Source organism: Manis pentadactyla, chromosome 12 (assembly GCF_030020395.1).
Source record: "Manis pentadactyla isolate mManPen7 chromosome 12, mManPen7.hap1, whole genome shotgun sequence".
Classification (NCBI taxonomy): domain Eukaryota; kingdom Metazoa; phylum Chordata; class Mammalia; order Pholidota; family Manidae; genus Manis; species Manis pentadactyla.
Window position 1 is genome coordinate 108,451,226 of NC_080030.1, and position 21,433 is coordinate 108,472,658.

Below are 21,433 nucleotides of genomic sequence, written 5' to 3' on the forward strand. Positions count from 1 at the left end.
AAGGGTGCTTCCACTCTTGCTTTGGGCCATTTATGAAAGTTGCATTTGGGGAGTGACAGGAGCCTGCACGGTCTTAACCTCCTCTAGTGAGGCGAGAAAAAGGAAGGAAAACTGTAGTTGAACAAGAAAACAAAAGCCACCAAGAAAACCACGGTCCCTCTGTGGACAGCATCCCGAGCCGTTGGCTCCACGTGGGGAGCAAGACGGCCTCGGGTGGAGGCGCCCAGACGAGCCCGGGGCCGGGCCGGGGCAGCACCTCCTGGAGTGGTCAGAGCGGGCTGCCCCGGCGGCCACAGGGTCCGGGCAGGAGGGCCGCCTGGGGGCAGCAGGGCAGGTGGGGCCGGGGCAGGTGGCCAGACCCTGCCGTCCTGCGCAGAGCGGGCCTGGGAAGCCTGGCGGACCTGGTGTTCCCAGAGGACGCCCCGAGCTGCAGCCTGCACAGTGGGCCCCCCGCCGGGGTTTTGCAGACAAGTGTCCAGGGAAGCGTTTACCAAACGGCTGTGTAACTGAATTGACTCTGGGAGATTTGTACACATTTATTTGAAGCATTGTTTTTATTTTCTCTGCTTTCAAGGCACTTATTTTTCAACAAAATCTTTTTGTTGCTATTGCCACAAAGGAAAATTGATCAAAGATATGTGTCACTTTAATGACTGTCTTGAAAGCTTATTAACCATGGCTGTGATGCTTTACAGTCACATAATGCTTCATGGTGCCCAGAGACCTTGTTACGCGTTTTCCACTTGGCACAGCCGCCTGGGGTGTAGCCGCCTTGTCCTGTGAAAGGACGCGGGGAAGTCGGGGTGGGGACATGAGCAAGGGCCTCCCTCCGTCATGCCACCAGGGAGAGACGTGGGGCTTGCATCCCAATCATTTGGCTGTATGGCCAGTAGTCTCTCTTCCATGTTTTGGGAATGAAGTCCTACCACAAAGTTGGGGGTGAGACCCGTGATTTCTGAGCCCCTGGGAGGTAGTCGGTACTGGTGGGCTGTTCACACACCTTGTCTCATTGAATCTCCCCGACTGCAGGCAGTTACCACTCCCCCTCCCCCACCTCTGCTGATGAAAAAGATGTGCTCTGGGCACGGACCAAAGCCAGGGAGTGGGGGGGCCGGGCCCGGGTCGGGCATCGAGCTCCTGAGCTGATCTTACCCAGCAGCCTGCCTCTGCTGCCCCACAAGGCAGGTCACACTGCCTGTTAAATTATTAGATGGCAGCAATATTCGTTTTATGGGTTTGCTAGCTTGTTCTCTTCTCTGCTTTTGGGCAAGGACTAAAGTATAGCTCTCTTGAGCAATTTTTACAAATTAAGATGAATTTACAAGAAATCAGTAATTGCCTCCTGAGAGAACCTACCAGCCTTTAATGTCCTCTGGCCATGGCTCTGTATGATGCTACCGTGACGTTCTAATCCGTGGAGCCAGTGACGCATGTGCAAGGGTCCCCCGAAAGTCTTGTAGGACTGCAAACAAATCCGGATGATCGTATGCTTAACCTGGGGTTTTGGCATACGAGTTGCTTATTAACACTAATATTCCATTCGTTATTTGAACCAAAGTCAGCTTTCTTTACATTCATTTCTTTGTTTCCATCTCACGCTGCTGGTGCCTAGGCCTGTGTTCTCTGGTGGAGATGCGTCCCAGGGGCTCGGCTTCCCCACTGACGTATTGAGACTTACGGGATGTGTTGCTCTGTGCTGATCTGATGAGCGTCACTCTATTTTCGAGTTAAAAAAAAAAACGGCACCAACATGTTTGCATCCTAGATGACTTCTGCACTGAGAAACCTGGTTGATTCACCCCGGGCAAGAAGCACATTGCTGCACATCAACGCCCTTCCCGAGCTCTGCACGGCGATGGGACAGTGCCTGGGTGACACGGACGTCTGCACCAATATTGCCAGAATACTCAGGTAGGTAGAATAAGGAGATTAAGCAGCCTTACAGAAATGCCAGTGCTTAGGTTTCATCCTATTTTTTGCTCCTTAATTCACCTAGCAGGAAAGGAATGTCTAGCAGCCCAAGTTTAAAATGAATGATTTAAACCAATGACTCTATTTCCTTTTTATTTCTAACGGGATTCTAAATGCTTCATTTGTAAGTCACTTTAGTTCTTTGGTGAGCTGTTGAGTTATCCTGGTGTTTTCACCGAACAGTTGAGAATTCCTCTTGGCTTAGTGGAGATAAAGAACTCTACCCCCAAACGCATGCACTGCTGGTACGCCTATGCACATGCTTGAGCTTTGTAACCAGAAAAAGGGGATCTTCCCTTAGGAGTCCCACCTGACTTGTTTGCAGTAGAAGGGGATTTTATTTTAGTGTCTGGACTGAACTTCGGCTCACACATTCTCCAGATGTGCCGACACTCACTTCACCCCAGAAGTGGTCATCCGCACCGGCTGCCTCAAAGCAAGCTGCTGACGACGCGGGGAATCCGATGAAGTCCATGACGGGGACGTGCGGGTTGTCCGCGGAGCTGCCCTGAGCATGTGCAGTGACTGGGGTGGAGGTGGGGAGAACTGACATCCTTATGATATTGAGACTTCCTCCCATAAACTTTTATGATGTTCTATTCTGTCAAAAACCTTTTATAATCTTCTCAAAAAAGTTTTTGCGCATCTCTTGTTAGATTTATTCCTTCATAGCTTTTACTGCAATTATGAATGCCGTCTTCAGAAAAGTGTATTTTCTAACAGGTTGTCGCTGGTGTGTATGAAGAGTATTGATGTCCGCTTATTGATCTTGTGTCCAGGAGTCTTGATGAGCATTAGGTTTAAGTGGTAGTCTATAGAGTCTCTTGGACTTTCTGTGCAAATTGTCTGCAAGTAAGAATAATTTTGTTTTTATGCAGTTATTACCACTCTCCCTGCTGTCCCCACCCCTTTCTATCACACTGCTCAGGGCATCCTATTCAAAGGTGTAAGAGGATTGGGCCTGTGGCATTTCTCCTTGCTTTAAAGGAAATATTTCTGTGGTTTTACCAGGTGAAAATAGTATTTGTTGTAGGGTTTTTTAGCTATACTTTAGAAGGTTAAGGAAGAATTTTCTCTCACTAATGGATATTAAATTTTCTCAATGCTTGCCCTGAATGTATTCTGATTATGTGGATTTTCCTTTTTTAATAGATATTTTCATGTTAAACCATTATATGTATTGCTAGGCTTACTTAACTAATATTTTGTTAGGATGTTTCATATGGTCCCATGAGTTAGACTGACCTATACTTTTCTTTCCCATATTGTCTTTGTCTGGTTTTAGTGTCAAGTTTATACCAGCATCATAAAATGAATTGAGAAGAATTTTGACTTTTCTCTTTTCTAGAAGAATTTGTGAAAAACATCTGTTTCTTAAAAAGTGTGTAGAACTTGCTTGAATAGCCATTTTATCCTGGTGTGTGCATATGTGTGTGCTCACATATGTGTGTGTGAATTTGTTGACTACAGATTCATTTTCTTTAATGGTTATATATCTTCTCATATTTCTTATTTCTATTCTAGTCAGATTCAAAAAGTTATATTTTTATAGGAATGTGTCTATTTTATCCAAGTTTTAAAATAATTTAAAATTGTTCCAAATATTATTTTATTATCCTTTTAATCTCTGTTGCATCTCTAGTTATGTCTCCTTTTATTTCATTTATTTAACCAATATAATGTCTACTACATGCCACGTAATGTTCTAAGCACTTTCCAAATTCTAATTCATTTGCTCCTTATAACAACTTTAAAAGGTAGGTACTATTATTATCATCTTCATTTTGCATATGAGGAAACTGAGGCATAGAGAGGTTTATTAGCTTTCCTGGTGTCATATAGCCACAGTTCAAACCAAGTAGTCTGGCGGGCTCTAGAATTCTTACATTTAACCACTATATTACACTGCCTCTTCATTGTTGATACTTATTTTCATTCCTTATTTTGATTGTTTGTGATGTTTCTTTTTTTCTCGATCACACTTGCCAAAAGTTTGCCAATTTTATTAGTTTTTGCAAAGAACCACTAGATATATTGATCCACTCTATAGAATGTTTGTTTTATATTTTATTCCTTCAGTTCTAATCCTTATTAATCCCTTTCTTCTACTCTCTTTAGATATATTGTATTTGTCTTATGTTTTAGCTAGAAATTCAATTTCTTTCTTTCCAGCATTCTTAAGGATATTAATTTTCCTCTAAATACTGCTTTAGCTGCATCACAGAAATTTTGACTTGTAATACTGTTGTTTTTCAGATCTAAGTTTTTTTTTGTTTATTTGACCCATAATTTATGTTTTTAAATTTCTAAAAGTGTATTTCCAAAAAATGAATTTTTATAATTGATTTCTAATTTAATTGTACTTTGACTAGAGAATGTGATCTGTGAGACACCAGTTCTCTAAAAATTTGCTGAGACTTGTTAATGGGCTGGTTCATGATCATGCTTTTAAAATAGTAATGATGTTTTACCTATTAATATATCACTTAATGAGAGACTTATGAACATCTTCAAATTTGATGTAGGTTTGTCAATACTGCCTTGTGGGTTTTGTTTGCTTGCTCACATGCTTAGGACATTTTGAAGCTATTTTCAAGGCTTTTTGCCTTAAGGTCTATTTTGCCTAATATTACTATACCACTACCAGCCTAGTATGTGCAAGCAATTTAACATTTGCTTCTGACAAGGTCCTGATTCACTGGTTGGCATCCACCAGATTTTGTGTAAATTCCTAGCTTGTGTTTTCTGAACCACAAGAGCAGTGTAAATGCACACCATGTACGTGTGTTAGAGGCTTCAGGTTTCTCCCTTTCAGTTTCCCCCTTACTCCAGGCCCCAGAGTCTAGGGCAGACAGCAAGCCTCCCTGAGGCCTCTCTGGACTGGTGGATGGAATATTTCTAGGCTCCTCTTCCTGCACTGGGCAAAGCTTTGAAGGTCCATATTTAAAGTAAACCAATGTGTATTTGAACTTTATAAAAAAACAAACTTTATTTTTATTTTCCCATTTGGCATTTCTGCAGCAAACTTACTTCTTACCACGACTGCTGTGTAGCCTTGGCCAACTATTCCAGATGTTACGCCTTATTTTTGAAACTGATAAACAAATACCAGAAGAAGCAGGTCAGTTCTTCGTGCATTTAATTCCTCAGTGTGTCTTTGCAGTGGTGTATTTGTGTGAGCCCGTGTTGAGTGGCTTTATGTTTTGAATGCACAGGTTTCTATCAGAAGCTTCCTTTGGATGTGTAATGAGTTGGCCCAGGAGGCAGAGATACCTATAGGAGGTCGGGGGGGGAGTAGTTTGAGGTGGAAATGGCCTCCATAGGATGTCAGTGTGGCAGGAGGATTTCTGGCTTCGGAAGGAGGGGGTGTGGGCTGCCTCAGTGTCACTCCTTCCAGGGACCCGTAGACTCACGTGTGAGAGCCACGTGGGGGTGGGGCGGAGGTGCTCTGGCTATTCAGGCCCCGCCCCGGGCCTCCTGAATCAGATGAGCGGGGAGGGGCCTGGCCATCTGCACTTTGGCAAGAAAAATAGAGACTTCTGATACAAACTAAAGTTTGAGATCCCCCACACTGGGTATACTCTTAAGATTCTTCTAACCCTGAAATTCTCTGATTCTTTGACACTGTTGTACTTAGAAGATGAAATTTCTAGGTAAGTACTTAAAGGAAATGATTTAGTTTTAATGGATTGGACAAAAAACTTACATAGCTAAAAAGAAAAAAAGGAAGAACTCACAATGACTTCCCCTTAATAAAATAATAATAATACTTAGCACAAATATTAATTTTCCTTATAAGTTTTTGAATGATCATTAAATGCAGTGTCTACTTTTATTCACCTTTGCAAATGATTAAAGTGATGTCAACTCTTTAGTGAGGCATTTTATACATGAAGACAATACATATTCATTTCAAATATGGTACATTTTCAAAAATCACGTAGTAAGTTTCACCAACTTAAAACCAATAATGTATGTCTATACAAAGAACATTTTAATATAAAGCTTTGTATTTGTTTATATTAGCCATATCAAAACTACCTGAAAATAGCATCGAACTCATGTTTACCCAGCCAAGTACTTCTTCTGAGAATGACTAAATTTGTCAAATTTTACCCTGTTAGTAGCTATTTATTAAAAGGTTACTAGTCTCTTTTTTGGGTATATAGATGACAGAGAAATTTCTATGCTCATATTATACTATTAGTACATTTAAAGATTATAAAACCTTGCTTGAAGTGTTAATAAGTTTTAATTTAACTTTTAAAAACTGATTTACAAATATGCACAGGAGTTTCTGATTCTGAGTATTTCGATTACAAATGCTTTCCCCTATGTATTTTGCATTTTCTCTAAATTACATACCAAAGTATAAGAATTTGCTGGCAGGTGAAGAACAAATTTGATTAACCTACCCTAAGGTATTCACAATCTGCTGTTAATTTAAGTGTCCAAATAAGCACTTATTAATTTAGATTTTGATACAATGTATTATCAGAACTGCAATCTTTGGACAAGAGAATTAACCCAATGAAAAGCTTAGGCACTCCTATTCCTGGTTTTCTTTTTTAAGGAAAGAATTAAAATGGCACAATAGATAGTTTATTATATAGCATTAAAATAATTCTTTTAGGTGTTATACTTAAAAAGCAGTTTAGTTATGGATTTTATTTTACAGATTTACTTTATGGATTTTCAATGTATGTTTATTTTGCCGTTGTCATTTTTTTTGAAATGATAAAAAGTTTTTTGTTCATGGGTGTTTTGATCATGGGCGACTTGGTTAGGTACCTGGAGAAGACATCTTTGTTTGCACTAGAATTTTCAAATGTGGTTGAAAGAAGACACTTCTGTGTAACAGTCTGGTTTCAAGTTATGTCATAACCCATAATTTTTTTAATGGAAGAAAACCCATCAGTTCAGTATTGACATGTAGCCCTATTATTGCATGACATTACTAGTAGAACTGTTTGTTCCTCTGATTGTAGCTTAGATGATGGCCGTGTTTATAAAAGAGACAAAAGTCCTGGTATCCCGCCAATCGGAGGCTCCTGAGTGGTCCGTGCGGGGACGGGGCTGCTGCCTCGGGTTCAGGGACTAAATGTCTTTGAGTTTAATGGGCGTACGATTCTGTCATACTTCGCACTGATCTGCTTTTCACTTCGAACCAATAGTTATCTGTTCAGCAAAACTGGTGATGTACAGTATAGTTTTGTGTTCCTATTCAAATTATTCTGATCCAAAGAAGAATAAAAAGCACCTTTGCAAACTGTACATGCAAAGTTCCTTGCAAAGTAATATGCTGTTTTCAGAACCATCAGGGAAATGCATAATGTATCCCTTTAATCACCAAAATTATTTTAATCATTAGGGTGAAAATCATTTTCAAACATATTACATATACTCTTGCCTTCTTAGAAGGTATTAAAAAAAATTAACCTCTTGATGCCAAAGGTCAATATTAAAAGCATTAATTACTTCTCTAGAAGCTGTTGCTCCATTCTGAGAGCATGAGCTGTTGATGAGGTTCCTTAAATGTCTGTGTCTTCTTTGTAGACTTCTCTCTCTCTCTCTCTCTCTCCTTTCTCTTTGGTAATCTTTACCTGCAGGTTGCCATTATTTGCTTGCAATTAGCAAGAAAGCCTCAAAACCAAACTTGATAAAAGTAACACCTAAAAAGGCTAAAGGGAAATTGAATATGAATTTCTTTTAATGAGTAGGGCCTGAGGGACTCTAACGAAATTTCTCTTGTTACTTTTCATCTTCAAACGCCAATTTACGTGTGCAGATGTAGCTCTCACGTCCCCTTCTCTGAAGCCTCCCAAGACTCGTCAGCTCCTCCCCCATCAGCGCGTCATTCAAGGACTCTGACGTAGCTCGTGTACCCAGAGCAAAGGACCCAAACTGTGTGTCCCTGATCTTGACCACTTCACTCTTATTAAGAGACATTATCCAAAACTTAGAAATAGGGTGGAGGGTGGGAGGTACATGTCCTGACAAAGTCATGCTAAGCTTTCTATAATGGGCAGGGATAAATTCATGAGGAGAATGTATCTGTGTTTAAACTTGCTGTCTACTGTTTGATTAAAACATAGACATTATAAAGTTACAGATTAATTTGTAGGTCTCTCTCTGGTAGACAAGATAACCTCAGAAGTTATGGTTTTATTGCCCTGTAGGCTACTAGCCAGGTGTATATCTAACTTAGCAATCTTATTCCAACATTCCTTTTAACACTTGTTCTTTGTTCTTGGAGCCAGCTTTACCATGTTTGGGCTCCCTCGCTGAGACAAATAATTTTTTTAATGTGCTAATTTTATATTTGTACTTTTAAATAGTATACTTTGACTCTACACTGCCTTTTAAATGTGTTGGTTTTACATTTGTATTTTTAAGTAACATGCTTCGACTCCGTAAAGTCTTTTACTTACCCTAGAGAATGAAATGTTGCAGTTTTTTGAACCATCTTTGATTTTTTTTCTAGTAAGAGAAGTAGATACATAATTTATATTTTCCTCAAAACCAAAATATTTTAGAAGAGCAGGGAAACTGTTCAGGCTACAAGGAAGTTGTACTATGTCCCAACCACTTCCTAAAATCATTAACCAAAAGCTCCCACAGGTCTTTGTAAATATTTCTCCAGCGATTCTCCAAATGGCTGTCATCTGGGCAGCTGCCTGACCGCTGCCGGGACTTCCCCCGGCACCGTCTTGGCGTCGCGGGTTGGTGGTAAGTGCTGGAAGGATGCATTTTAGGAATGTGAAGTGCTCTGCGATCTGCAAAGTATTATAAAATATTTTTTCTAGTACTCTAGTACTTCTTCCTTAAATATTTACTTTCTTCTTCCTAGTTGGGAGGAGAAAATAATTCTTCCCCCCACGTTTTTCACACACACAACAGAAAGGCAGAAATGACAGATTTTAAATTAGGTCATTTAAATTAAAAGAGGTCCCAGCGCCTCAGATTCAAACTCCCCTTGTCTCCGTAGCCAGTTGTAAGTGATTGTTTTTCCTCTTCCTAGAAGTAAGAGTAAATCCAGAAATCCTGCACCGTGTCCGGTGTGAGACTGGGGTGTGAGCGCCCCAGTCTGCAGCGGCCGACAGCTGTGCTACGCCCGGGGTTTACCTGGAGGTTGAGGCACTGAACTGATCTTTGAAACATTCATCAGTCTGCCCTCCAGCAGCGTTTAAAACAGAATTATTACTCCCTGTAATGATTTTTGCTTGAGCCCCTGGAAATGTTTCTCTGCTGCTGTCTCGGGTTACAGACAGACAGACACTTCGGGGCTCCGCAGTCTCTCGGCGCCCAGAGCTCTCACCCCGGCAGTCGGGGAGTCTGCAGACCTCGGCCTCTGAGAGGCTGGGGTTGCCTGGGTCGTAAACGACTGAGGACTACACTGGAATCAGGGATTTCATTTTTCTGAGACTCATTTCTAAATGAAATCATGTTTGTGGCTAACTATCTTCAAAGAACATAGAAACAAAAAAGGAAAAGAAATACCTCTCGCTAGTGACACACACGCCCCTTTCAATGATCCCATCAACCACAGGGACGCGAGGCCAGTAAAAAAAAAAAAAGTCCTTAATGCAAAAAAACAGGAAAGATTTTTGCTTATCCTCAGAGTCGCCCGGCAGCTCTTGCGGTGCAGGTTCTCAGGCCCCGCGTGGGAGGGCCTGACCCAGGTCTGGAATGGGGCCCGAGAGCCCATTACAAAGAGGCTCCTCAAGTGATTCAAATGGACAGCAGGTCGGGAGCCTACGGCATAAATTATTAAGGTGGTTCCTTAAAACAATTTTTCCCTATATTGACCGCAAAGGGTTTTCTACAAAACCTCAGGCAATTTTACAGTGTTAATCAAATCGGCCATATAGGATCAGACTTTCTCTACGGACTTGTGGCTGAAAGTGAGTCCCCCTCACGAAGCAGGAGCCCCATCAGCCAGAAGAGCCAGGCACTGGCGTGGGTCTGCCCAGCGCACAGGCATGACCACATGCCTTCTGCCTTTCGCACTGCAGAAAATGAGACGATTTGTTAGCCTCCCCCATGAATATCCTCTGCTGGACACGTGCTGTCCTGGGCCCGGACCAGTGATGAAGAGGCTGCAGGCATTTGGTGGCCAGGGTGAGCCGTTCAAGAGAGTGAGCTCAGCACCGTCCCGGGCAGGACTCTTGCACGCAGGCCGAAGGATGGCTCGGCCCTCAGCTAGACGAGCCATGAGGTGCAGATTCGCTTGTTAGCGAGACGACCACCAGCTTTTATTGTGCAGCCAATCACCAAGCATCCCTGCAGCCGCCAGGCGCTGGGAAGGTCAGCAAGTACTGCATCCGTAGTGTGCAGGTTTGCAGTGCATAAACCCGGGGAGACCGGTGCACTTAAAATGATGGTTCTGTTTGCACTCCTGCACACAGCCCGTTAGTGGCGTGGGCCTGTCTATACAGGCAGGCTGTGGGTACACCAGGGCTCCCGGCTCATCAGGAGTCCCAGAGAAGAGGAATACACTCCTCCCAGCTCTCACAGAGGCCTTCCTGAGGGCCAAGAAGGGAAACTTCTTTGGCCCCTGTCTATGAGGCTAATTTGTCTAAGATCCATGGTACAATTAATAACCTTGTTTCCCATACACACAAAAACTGAGACCAAAATGCAGCATCTCAGGCAGCCTGCTGCAGTTTGAAAGCCAAATGTTAGGCTTTGGTTAAGCATCTATTAAAAACAAATAACCAGATTCTATGAAATGACAAATCTCATTAGAGAAATGAGCACATATTGTGTGCTTTATGTGCTTTACGGCGTTGGGTACAGACAAATGTGCAACCAGACGGCCCGTCAGGCAGGAGTGAGCCGGCGGCTGCCAACCTCGGGCCAGGCCCGCCTGCAGGTGCCGCTGACGTCAGCAAGGCTGCATTTAGCATCTCAGCAGAACATCTTTGCGTTTGTTTTTGGAAGAACAGAAAGGGATTTTCCCCATTTCTTCTGTAAATATCTCCTGGCAGGAGATCTGGTGAAATGCCTCAGTAAGACTCACAAGACTGGCAATATTTCACAGGGTCATGGCCCAGGAAGAATGGCTTTGTGCTCACTCCCATCCCTTGTGCCCGGTAGCGCCTGCGTGTCTAACCCTCCCTCCTCGTAGTCATGGTTGGTTGCTTGGTTTTGAGAACCAGGACTTCAGCCTCGCCTGAGTGGCTGTTCATCTGCGATGCGGCTGAAGCCGTGCAGCAGGCCGGGGATAACATGAGCTCTGGCCCTTCCATTGCTTTGGGGCCAGTGAGGATTGGTGGGCCCCTCCACCCCCGTCCCTGGCGTGCTTGTATGGTGATGGGGCTGCCTTCCGGGCCTCCGCGGGCACGTTCTCTGGCAAGCGGCTCCTCTTGTGGGCCTGGGCCTTGGTCTGCACCCCTGCCCGGGGGCGGCACTGTGAGCCCTTAGCTTATTTGTTCTTTCTGGCTCCTGCGGCTTTGCTCTAGTGGATCGGGCTCTTCCCTGCTCGGCACGGAGCCCAGATGCCTGATTTGGGTCTGTTGACTTCAAAAAGAACAGAGCACAGTGGGGTTCTAGCATCACCCAGTGCTTCTGACTGACACAGAGGCTTATAGTGGGAGCTCAGCGAATGGCTGCTGATGGACGGCTGGCTGGATGGGGGCATTGAGTGTAATCTCTTCCAGTGTTTTTCAAAGATTTTCTACTTATATCTGGGTTTTAAGTCCCCAGCACCTCAGATTCTTCTGTTTTCTGTGGTTCTGCACTTATGCCAACTGTTGAGCCGCTTGCAGAACCCTAGCATGAATCAGCATTTTGCAGGAGTGGAGTCTTCCAGACAGGTAAGATGGATTTGTTTGCTCTTCAAGCTCAGTTTTGTTGGAGGGCAAGAAGGTGGGTAAACATTGCCGATTGTAAATCCTGATTCAGCTCAGGGCACCTTGATTAATTTAATTTTCTGGGTTAGGGATGGTTCCAATTTTAAGCACATTCACAACCCCTTCCGTTTCAACCCATTGTTGAAAACCTTTCTAAGATGTTTTCCTCCACTTAGTAGAAACAGCCCTCTTCTAAGTAAGTGGGGCTTGCGGAACATCGTTCACTCTCTCTGTGACAGCTTGACACGGTCCCCTCTCGTGGTCCCTACTGGGCACATCTGTTACTTTAAGGAACAGTAGGGAGGGTGTGGCACTGGGGAGGAATGTGAGGTGATGCACAGGTGCCCGCCTGGGGCCGAGTGGCACATCAGAAGCTGGCTTTGATGTTTAATAGGCAGTGGCTGATGGTGAGCAGGGGGTGAAGTAAGAGGCGTGCTTCCAGAAGTGGGGCTGACGTTGCCCGCAGAGGGAGGAGCATGTCAAGGCTGTCAGGCGTCTACAGACAGGTTACCCCGGGTGGGCATGGGTGGGTGGAGTCGGGGCAGGCTGCGGTGACAGAGGGTAGGGAGCTCGGTGACTGGTTGGTGAGGGAGTGAGAGAGGAATCAGAGATGCCTTGAGGGCCCAGTCTGGGCACCGGGCAGATGAGGGGTGTGGGGAATGAGGAGATTGCTGGAGGGGGTTCGGAATCCCTCTGTAGCAGCAGACTGTCCAAGCCCAGCCTCCTCGCACCAGTGGGGGACTTTGGGGTCAGGGAGCTTCCTGGGGCCTCACTTTCCGCACCCCCCCACCGACTGCAGGCCCAGCACCCTCAGGGGGAAGTGACTTTCAGCGGCTGTTGCCACCGCTGGGCTTGACGCAGACTGTTCTGTCCGGCAGCGTCCGGCTTCCTGTTCTGTTTCAGTTAAAGTGATTTTATTTACAGGTGTGCGGGGCCCATTCAGACTGAGTAATGCCGGTCCCTTAGGGCCCAGCATGCGTGAATCAGACTGTCCCGCAGGCCGTGGCAGGAACCGCGCTGAGGCCAGGCGCCCTCGGCGGGCGCACCTGTCTGAGCTCTCCTGGGCTCTAGGTGTTGCTACGGTGACTCCATTTCATGCAGTTAGAAAGGCCATGTGAACTGGTTATGCTAGACTGCCTTCTTTAAAAAAGATTATCTTTCTTGATTCGTCTTTGTTTTGCTCTTTCAAGACCGCATAGCTGTGGGATGAATATGCAACTGTGAGTTAAATGTAATAAAATTGCTCTAAAAGCGGGAGTGACGCACAGCTGGTCGTCAGGTGCTGTCTCAGAATAAAGGAGTCAGTCCCTCAGAGGAGGACTGCATATTGGTGGACTCGTTTTCTGGAAGTGGTAGTCTCTACAAATCCATGATTTTGCCCTTCGTCTAATTTTTCAGCTCTTTATAGAATATTTAATGAAGTGGTATCTGTAGACTTGCAATGGCCTGTCTAGTCCTGCCCAGCCCCTGCCCGGTGCCGCTGAGCTAAGGGGCCTGCAAAGCCCTCTTCTCAGCCTCTCTGGGCCCCAGTGGGTGGAGACTGACTGGGGTTCAGGCGGCGTCATGTCTGCCAGCCTCCAGGGGGCCGCCTCGGCTCTGGCCTCTCCCTCTCCCTGGCTCTGCAGAGAATGCGTCTGAGAAAGGTGGGGAAAAAGAGATGGTGCCACAGGCAGCCTGAGAAGAGGACCGGGTCACGAAGCCATTGCCGAGCCCAGTGCGTCCCTGTTTGTCGCTCCAGCGCGCCGGCCTTCAGTCGCCACCCGCCTCCTTCCCTCCGACGGCCGGGGGAGAGGGGTCAGGCACTATCTGCCCACCCTGAAGCCTGGTGCTTTTCCTCCCACGGCAGGCGTCACGTCTGCCACGTAGACCCCACAGAGATACAGAGGCAAAGAACTGGACAAGTGGAAGGGGCCCAAGGGAGGCTTTCAAAGAGGAGAAGCTGCGTCCAGGTTAGACTGCATGTGGCAGTGGGCAGAGGGCCTTTGAATTCTGAAGGCTGATGCCCCTCGGAAGGAAGCCGCCTTCACCTCCAGCCAGGGATCTGGCCCAAGTGCTCCTGGCCAATACCAGTGAGCTGTGGAGATGGTGCAGGGCCGGAGCCGCCCGCTGCGTTAGACTGGGGAGGACGCCATCGCAGGGATGGAGGAGAGGCAGCAGGGCTGGGGGGCGGGGTGGGGAGGGGGTGCAGCAGGCCTCGGAAGGCGGCAGCGACCTTCAGGGGGCATCCTGATTGGTCCCAGTAACGGTTCAGTGGACAGCGTGCAGCTACCTTTAAATTCCTTAGGAAGCGGTTCACATTCCACGCAATGCCTCTCCTGGCTTGCTTAATGTGCTTTCGTAGAAGTGGGAGAAGAGCACAACCCAGGGACCAGCGACACCCAGGGACGTGGCTCAGAGCCGGTGGGAGTGCATGGCACCCGGCTGCAGAGATGGGGGCCGGCTTTGCTCGGCCTGATGGGTGGAGGGTCTCCCTGGCAGGGACTGGGTGGTCTGTCTGTCTAAGTGCTTGGGATGGCGCCTGGCACACTATGAGCATGTGTGCCAACTGCGGCTGCTTCGGCGACTACTGTTATTACTTATTACAAGTGTTCAGAAGTACAACTCATGCAGTGTCTTTAATCAGAGGTCGTTTATCAAAGTTTATGTGAAAAGCTCATATTCCTCAGCTTAGAAAATATAAACTGGAATTCTCCCTCGAGGAGCCCAGCCTGGTTCTCAGAAATACCTGCCGTCTTGGCAGGAAGCCGTCTGCTTGCCTTGGGCGCGGCCAGGCCGGAGCCTTCGCGGTTGGGAAATCTGTGACATGTCCCTTGGTTTTCTGTGAACTGAGGTTCGAGTATTACAATGAAATTGTGTACTGGTTTTAGATGTAAGACCCAGCGGCTTCGCACCCCCATCCACCTCTCCATGCAGCCACATTTCACACATTTTTCAAGGTTGAACTCAGATTCATTAGCATAACTTTGCTGACCCCACACTGCTCACTGAGCATCCCTTTATCTAAATGCCTTGAGGAGTTTTATGATTTCAGCTCTTATACTTAGGTGTTTAATCCATTTCAAGTTTACTTTTGTGTATGGAGTTAGACAGTAATCCAGTTTTATTTTCTTGCGTGCATCTGTCCAGTTTTCCCAACACCAGTTGTTGAAGAGGCTGTCTTTTCTCCATTGTATACTCACGGCTCCTTTATTGTGTATTAATTGGCCGTGTGTCTGGGGGTTTATATCTGGGCTCTCTAGTCTGTTCCATTGGTCTATGGGTCTGTTCTTGTGCCAGTACCAAATTGTTTTGCTTACTGTGGCTTTGTAGTAGAGCTTGAAGTCGGGGAACATAATCCCTCCAGCTTTGTTCTTTTTTCTCAGGATTGCTTTGGCTATTTCGGGTCTTTTGTGGTTCCACATGAATTTTAGGATTCTTTGCTCTAGTTCATTGAGAAATGCCCTTGCTGTTTTAATGGGAATTGCACTGAATCTAAGACCACTGGGTCTGTCCTACACATTTTAATGCTACAATATTTTATTGGTAGTACATGAAAAGGGTTCAGAACATGCCTGAATCATTACTCACTACAATGTGTGCTTTCTCTATTCTTAATCTCACAATATAATTATTTCCCCTTTTTACAAACGAGGTAGTAGAGGCTAATAAATTCCCATGTGACCCCAGACCACCTGGCTATGCAGCCAAGAATCACGGTCCCCTTCGATGTCTAGTCTTTGCTGTCACCCCACATGGTTAGCCTGTCTTCTCAAATAGATTGGAAACTCCCCAGAGCACCTTGTCTCCCACTGGTTAAGGTGTATTTGTTCCCCAGCCCCCATCATTCGGAAGCACCTCAGGACTAGCACAGGAGCTCGGGCACCTGTGCGGTCCTCCCGCTGGGTGAAGGCGGCTCTTGGTTGCAAGCTGAGCCACGTTCACCCAATCCCTGGTGTACGCTTTCTCCTGGGTCAGCTCCAGTTCTTGCCAGATGGTAGACCCGGTCCTTTCTTCATGCTGGCGAAGGGTTCCGGCCCCTGAGCGGCAGCCTTGCGGCTTGGCAGCCAGCATCAAGAAGAGCTGCTTCTTGGGAACCGGCAGGAATGGGCGGTACAGGCAGAGTAGCCCGAGGCAAGTCCAGCTCCCTTCTCCTTGATGGACCCTCTCCACTCCCAGGCTCCACCTTGCCTAGGCTCCCTGATGAAGACCGGTCTGGCCCCTGAAGGCTGCTAACTACAGATCTGAAGTCAGGTTTACTAGGAAGGGAATCCCTCCTGGTGACATATTTTCACTTTAAAAGGAAGTAATTCCTTAACATCACTATAAGTCTAGGCAAAGGAAGACATTAAATGATACCATGTGGGAAGTAGGTCAGGGATGTAGAAAGGACCCCAGATCTTCTAATCCTGGGCTCAAATCCTGACTCACCCCTCACTAGCTGTGTGGCCCGGCAGCTTCCCTAAACCCCACTTCCTTGTCTGTGAAACAGCACAGTGCCAGGCACAACCAGAGTCAACAGCAGGCCGGCTGTGGCCTCTCTCTGTAAGTGTCGCTCTAAAGTCTCCGCCTCCCAGGGCACCTCCTTCACCACCCCTGGGGAAGACCTACCACACCCCTACATCTGTTGTCATCACATTAAGAACGTATTTCATTTTGTATCTTATTTAGTTGTAAAGTGTTCTCACCTTGGGATTTTTAGAAACATTTATAGTGAAATATAGCTTATATATAGAAATGTGCATAAAACCCGTATGTAAAATTTTGCAAATGGTTATAGAGTCACCCATGTATGTATCTGCTACCCTGGTCAGGAAGGACAAGTGCTGCCATAAAGTGTCACGTGTGTATGACACCACGGTTCTCAGCTGGGGCAATTCTGCCCCCAAGGGACGTGTAGCCCTTTGGGGTGCGGCGTCTGGGAGGTTCTACGGGTGTCTAGTAGCAGAGGCCAAGGCTGCTGCAGTTCAGACAGCCCCAGATGTCTCTAGTGCCCAGGCACGAAAGCCCGCTCAGCAGCAGTCCTTGCGACCCTCGTGCACCAGGAACACAGCGCTTCCGCCGGACGTGAGCTTCCAGGAAAAGACTGGGATGCTCAAGAAACCTGTTGGTGTTAAAACCTAGATTTACTAACACATGGTTAGTAATGCTACCTCACTCACCTGTTCTCCAAAAAAAAAAAAAGGGCAGACAAACAGAATTTCAGATGAATGATCTGAGGCTAATGGGCTTTGCTAATAGCATCAGTTGGTTTGTGTCATTTCATTGTTGCCAAATGCTTTTAATGTCCTCCGTCGGTTTGCACCGATCTTGGGAATCGAATGCTGTACAAGTTAGTAGAAGCCAGGTGTACTCTGTTTCACTGTTAATTAAATTGTGAATGAGTTAGTGTTCCCTTCCCAACAACTCGTCACGGCCCCTTCACACGCGTACCTCTGTCTTTCTTTTACTGCAGGATTTAGTCGTTCGTATTGTTTTTATTCTTGGCAACCTGACGGCAAAAGATAACCAGGCTCGTGAGCAGCTGTCCAGAGAGGAAGGGAGCACCCCGACGCTGCTGGCCCTGTTCCATACCTTCTCCCAGCTGGACGTGCACATGGAGCACCGGGCGGCAGAGGGAGGCGGGCAGGCTGAGGCGCGGAGGCTGCGGGCCCAGGCGGAGGACGTGCTCCTCAAGCTGACCCGCCTGCTGGCCAACCTAGCCATCCACCCGGGCGCCGGCCGCGCCCTGGCCTCCAACCCGCATGTGGTGGGCCTGCTCCTCGCCACGCTAGGTAAGACCCCGCTGCCTGGCCGGGCCCGCAGGGTGGGGGCTGCTCCGAGGCGGTGCTGGGGCTGGGGCTGCCCAGGGCCCCGTGGTGAACCGGCTCGCCCGGCCCGGCCCTGGGGACTCGCAGCTCTGTGAAGGAGTGGTCCAGTTCTGGCCAGAGCTGCTTCAAAAGTTTTTTTATAAATAAGGTTCTTTTTTTATAAATAAGAAAAGAAAGGAAAACCAGTAAAACAGATCATTACTAAAACCCACTGAGCTGTACACTTTAAAGGGTGAGTTTTATGGTATGTGAATCAGTTTTTTTAAAAAGTAGCCAAGCTACCCACAAAGGGTTTAAAAATCCTTAATTTTTCCTGGGTTAGTCCACCTGGTTAAAGTTTCTTTTTTTTGAATCAGTTTTGCGTTACCTGTAATTACAGCCCCGGTCGCTCAGGTCCCCTCCACAAAGAGCAGGAGGATAGAGCCAGACCTTGATTCAGAAGTCTGCTCTGTGATGTCAGGCAGAGCAGTTCGCTTCTCTACGTGCCCCCGTTCTCATCTGTAGGATGGCATGTTAGGAGGCTGGTGTGCACGGAATTACACCCCTGCAAACTCATATGTTGAAGCCCTAAACTTCAGTGTGATGGTGTTTGGGGATGGGGCCTTTGGGAGAAAACCAGATTTAGATGAATTCATGAGGGTGGGGCCTTCGTAATGGGATTCGTGCCCTTAGGAGAACAGACACCAGAGAGCTTGGGCTTTCTGCCCAGGCGGGGGCACAGCAGGAAGGCAGCCCCTGTAAGCCAAGAGGCGCTCTCACCAGAACCCAACCCTGCTGGCCCCCGACCCAGACCTGCGGCCTCCAGATGGGAGAGACTAAGTCCCTGGTGTGTAAGCTCTGCCTCCTCCACCCCTGCCCCATCTGGCATGTTGCTGTGCCAGCCTGGGCTGGCTGAGACACATACAAGTTTGCTGTGGGTTTAAGTGCTTGTACAAGCATTTAAGCATTATTACAAATTCACTTTTATGGGGTCAAGTGCATGCGAAGTGCCTGGTGCCGCCGTGATGGACGCCTAGTACCTACAGGTACCCGCCGTCCTGCCCCAAATGCCCGGTGCCGTTCCTGCTGCCCAAACATGGTCCTATGGGAGGTGGCGACACACGTGAATGAGCTGAGGAGTTCTCCCACCAAGGCGAGGGAAACAGAGCCCAACACCGCACAACTGCAGGAGACCCAGCGTCGTGCGTCCGGGGGTGGGGCGGCCAGGGCTGCAGACTTCGCGCCCCTGCCAGGGTAGGACCCCCCCCGGCCATTCCTGTGAGTGTCCTTCTGCATGGCCCGTCTCTTCATTTAACAAACTCCTGTTTAGCACCCGCAGGGCGCCACGCACTCTTTTAAGCCCTTCAGAAATATTAACGCGTGTAAACTTTGTAACGATTCTGTAAGCGGCACAGTTACTGCCCCATTCACAGCCGAGGAGCCTGCGGTCCGCGCACCGACCTGACTTGGTCGAGGCCGCACAGCCCGCAGGCGGGAGACCAGGATTCTGGCTCCAGGGTCACGGCCAAGCCGGCGGTGGGGACACTTCTGGGGCTCCTGGGTCCCTCTCTCACCTTGTCCCCCTCACAGACAGCTGGGATCCTGGCACAGCTCCCCCAGAAACCTGAGGCCAGAAGGACATTTCCTTGTTGTAGAAGCCAAACCGAAGCCCAAGATGATGCGCTTCCTCATTACCGTCCCATATATTTAACCCAAAATACAGGCAATCAGGGCCTCATCTGTTATTCCCTGTCCCCAGGTATGACTTTGAGGGTCCGCCGTGCTGGCACCTGTGGGTGGGGGTCCCCTGGCCAAAGGGCCACAAGACGGGTCCTCAGCAAAGGCCTGACCTTTCCTTTGAGTAGCATAAGCTAAAAAAGGTCATTCTCTTTAAGGAAAAGGGAGAGAATTAAGTCAGAGAACATGGAAGAGCCCGGACAGCCCTGCTCAGCCTCCTCTGCTCCCGAGGAGCTGGGCTTCCCTGCAGAGGCCGGGGCGGCCTTGGGCAGTGCTGGCCGGGCGGCCCCCCGGGCTGGGGCAGGGCTTCCGGGGCGGCCGTGCGGGGTGGGGGCGAGGGCCCTGCAGGCCCGGGGGCCTGCTGGGTGGAGGTGACGGGCCGCGTGGGCGTGTCTGGCCCAGTAAAACCCGACTCACCGCCTCGCCTCCTCCATCTTTCCGACCCAGATATCCGACCGCCTCGGCCCCGCCAGCTCTGGGCTCCTCAGAGGTGCCTCAGGATGCCCGAGGCCGAACTCCGCCCTCCCCCCAGCTGGGCCCCCTTCCCGTGCCCTGGACGCAGAGGGCGATCCAGGAGCCGGGGCCCCGCCGGGCTGTTCCTCCGCCCACCCCGATCTGGTCTTCACCACAACCGCCCGCTTTCCCGCCTAGTCTCCTGGTCTGTCCACTCGGCTCCGCCTCCGCCTGGCCCCCACCCCCACGCCGTTGTCCCGGGGAGACCGCAGGAGCCCCCCGCGGCCCCGCAGCCCCCTCTGCACGGCGCCTGTGACCAGGAGCAGAGCTGCGGGCCGCGGGGAGGGCGGGGCAGCGCCCCCAGGTCTCAGTGTCCCCCTGCGGGGTCCCCCCCGGCGGCTCGCCCACCCCCTCCCGCGTGCGGCACGGGTCCCGAGCCCCGCCTGGGCGCTGACCGTCCGGGGGGCTGGGGACGCAGCACGAGTGAGACACACAGACCCCAGTCCCCGTGGGGCCTCCGACCCGGGGCTGGGGGGCAAACACCGGCAACACAGCAGGCCGGGCGCCACGTGCTGCGGAGGAGATGGCAGCGGGGGGCAGGGGAGGGGGTGATGCCACCACCGTATGTGGGCTTGAGGCGAGTGTCGGTGAGGTGGCGTCTGAGCACCGGCCGCAGGAAGCGGGGCGCGAGCTGAGCGGGTAACTGGCAGGAGGGGGTATCTGGACAGGGAACAGCCGCGCACAGGAGGCTCTTCAAATAGCGCGAAGACAGGCGTGGTGGCGTTTGGGGCCTGGGGGCTGGGGCAGCCCAGGCGGGCGGGCGGCCGAGGGAGACAGGGGTCGCCGTGCGGAGGACAGGCTCGCGGGCGCGGCCAGAGGGCGGCCGGCGAGGAGGGCAGGGGCTCGGCGATGGGCTGTGGTTGGAAGGCAGGGTGACCATGGACGGACCAGGCCCTCGGGGTCCCTCTGCGGGGAGGTGGGGGTGAAGGGACAGGCCCTGAATGGAGCCCCTGGGGGGCCGGCGGGTGGGGCAGGAGGAGCCCCCTGGCCCCCACTTGGCTTCCCCCAGACCGGGGCCCACTGGGCCCAGTCTCTCCGCGCGCCCAGCTGGAGGGACCGAGGCGGTTCTGAAACCCGGCCGCCTCGCGTCCCCCACCTCTGGTGCGGCCCCCCTGCGGGCGTCCCGGGACATGAAGCGCAAACTGGCCTCACGCAGGCCTTCCCCGCGGGCGGCCTGTCCCTGGCCCCCAGCTGCTGTCCTGGCGCCCTGGTTGCGGCCCTGCAGGGGGCCTCTGACACCCCCACCTCACCTCGTTGCAGAGCACAAGTCCGTCGCTGAGTGTGAGGCGCTGGTTGTCAACGCCACCGCGGCCATCAACAACCTGTCCTACTACCGGGTGGAGAGCTCCGGGATTCGGCGCGGGAGGCTGCACCTGGCCGCGCGTGAGGCTCGGGGCGCGTCTGGGCAGCGCGGGGCGCCGCAGGGCGTGGCTGTTAGCAGCTCTGATGGCATGCGTATTTTCTGGTTTCTAGTGCAAATATCTAACAGCCTGACTGGAGTCTAAGAAATCAGAATATGGGGGAAAGTCGGTGTCTTCGTTCTTTTGCTCCAGTCTCGTATAGTTTATGTCGCATTACCCTTTTTGAGTTACC

At 49.4% G+C, this 21,433-nt stretch overlaps 1 protein-coding gene across 1 annotated transcript in view; it reads left to right on the forward strand.

The window, feature by feature from the left end:
• The window catches only part of ARMC2 (armadillo repeat containing 2), an 87,707-nt gene that overhangs the window by 49,844 nt on the left and 16,430 nt on the right, over nucleotides 1-21,433 (forward strand). Inside the window, exons 11-14 of the mRNA XM_057489466.1 lie at nucleotides 1,766-1,911; nucleotides 4,993-5,092; nucleotides 17,257-17,575; nucleotides 21,101-21,223. Of these exons, the coding sequence (XP_057345449.1) occupies nucleotides 1,766-1,911; nucleotides 4,993-5,092; nucleotides 17,257-17,575; nucleotides 21,101-21,223 (688 nt within the window). The remainder of the gene's footprint in view (nucleotides 1-1,765; nucleotides 1,912-4,992; nucleotides 5,093-17,256; nucleotides 17,576-21,100; nucleotides 21,224-21,433) is intronic.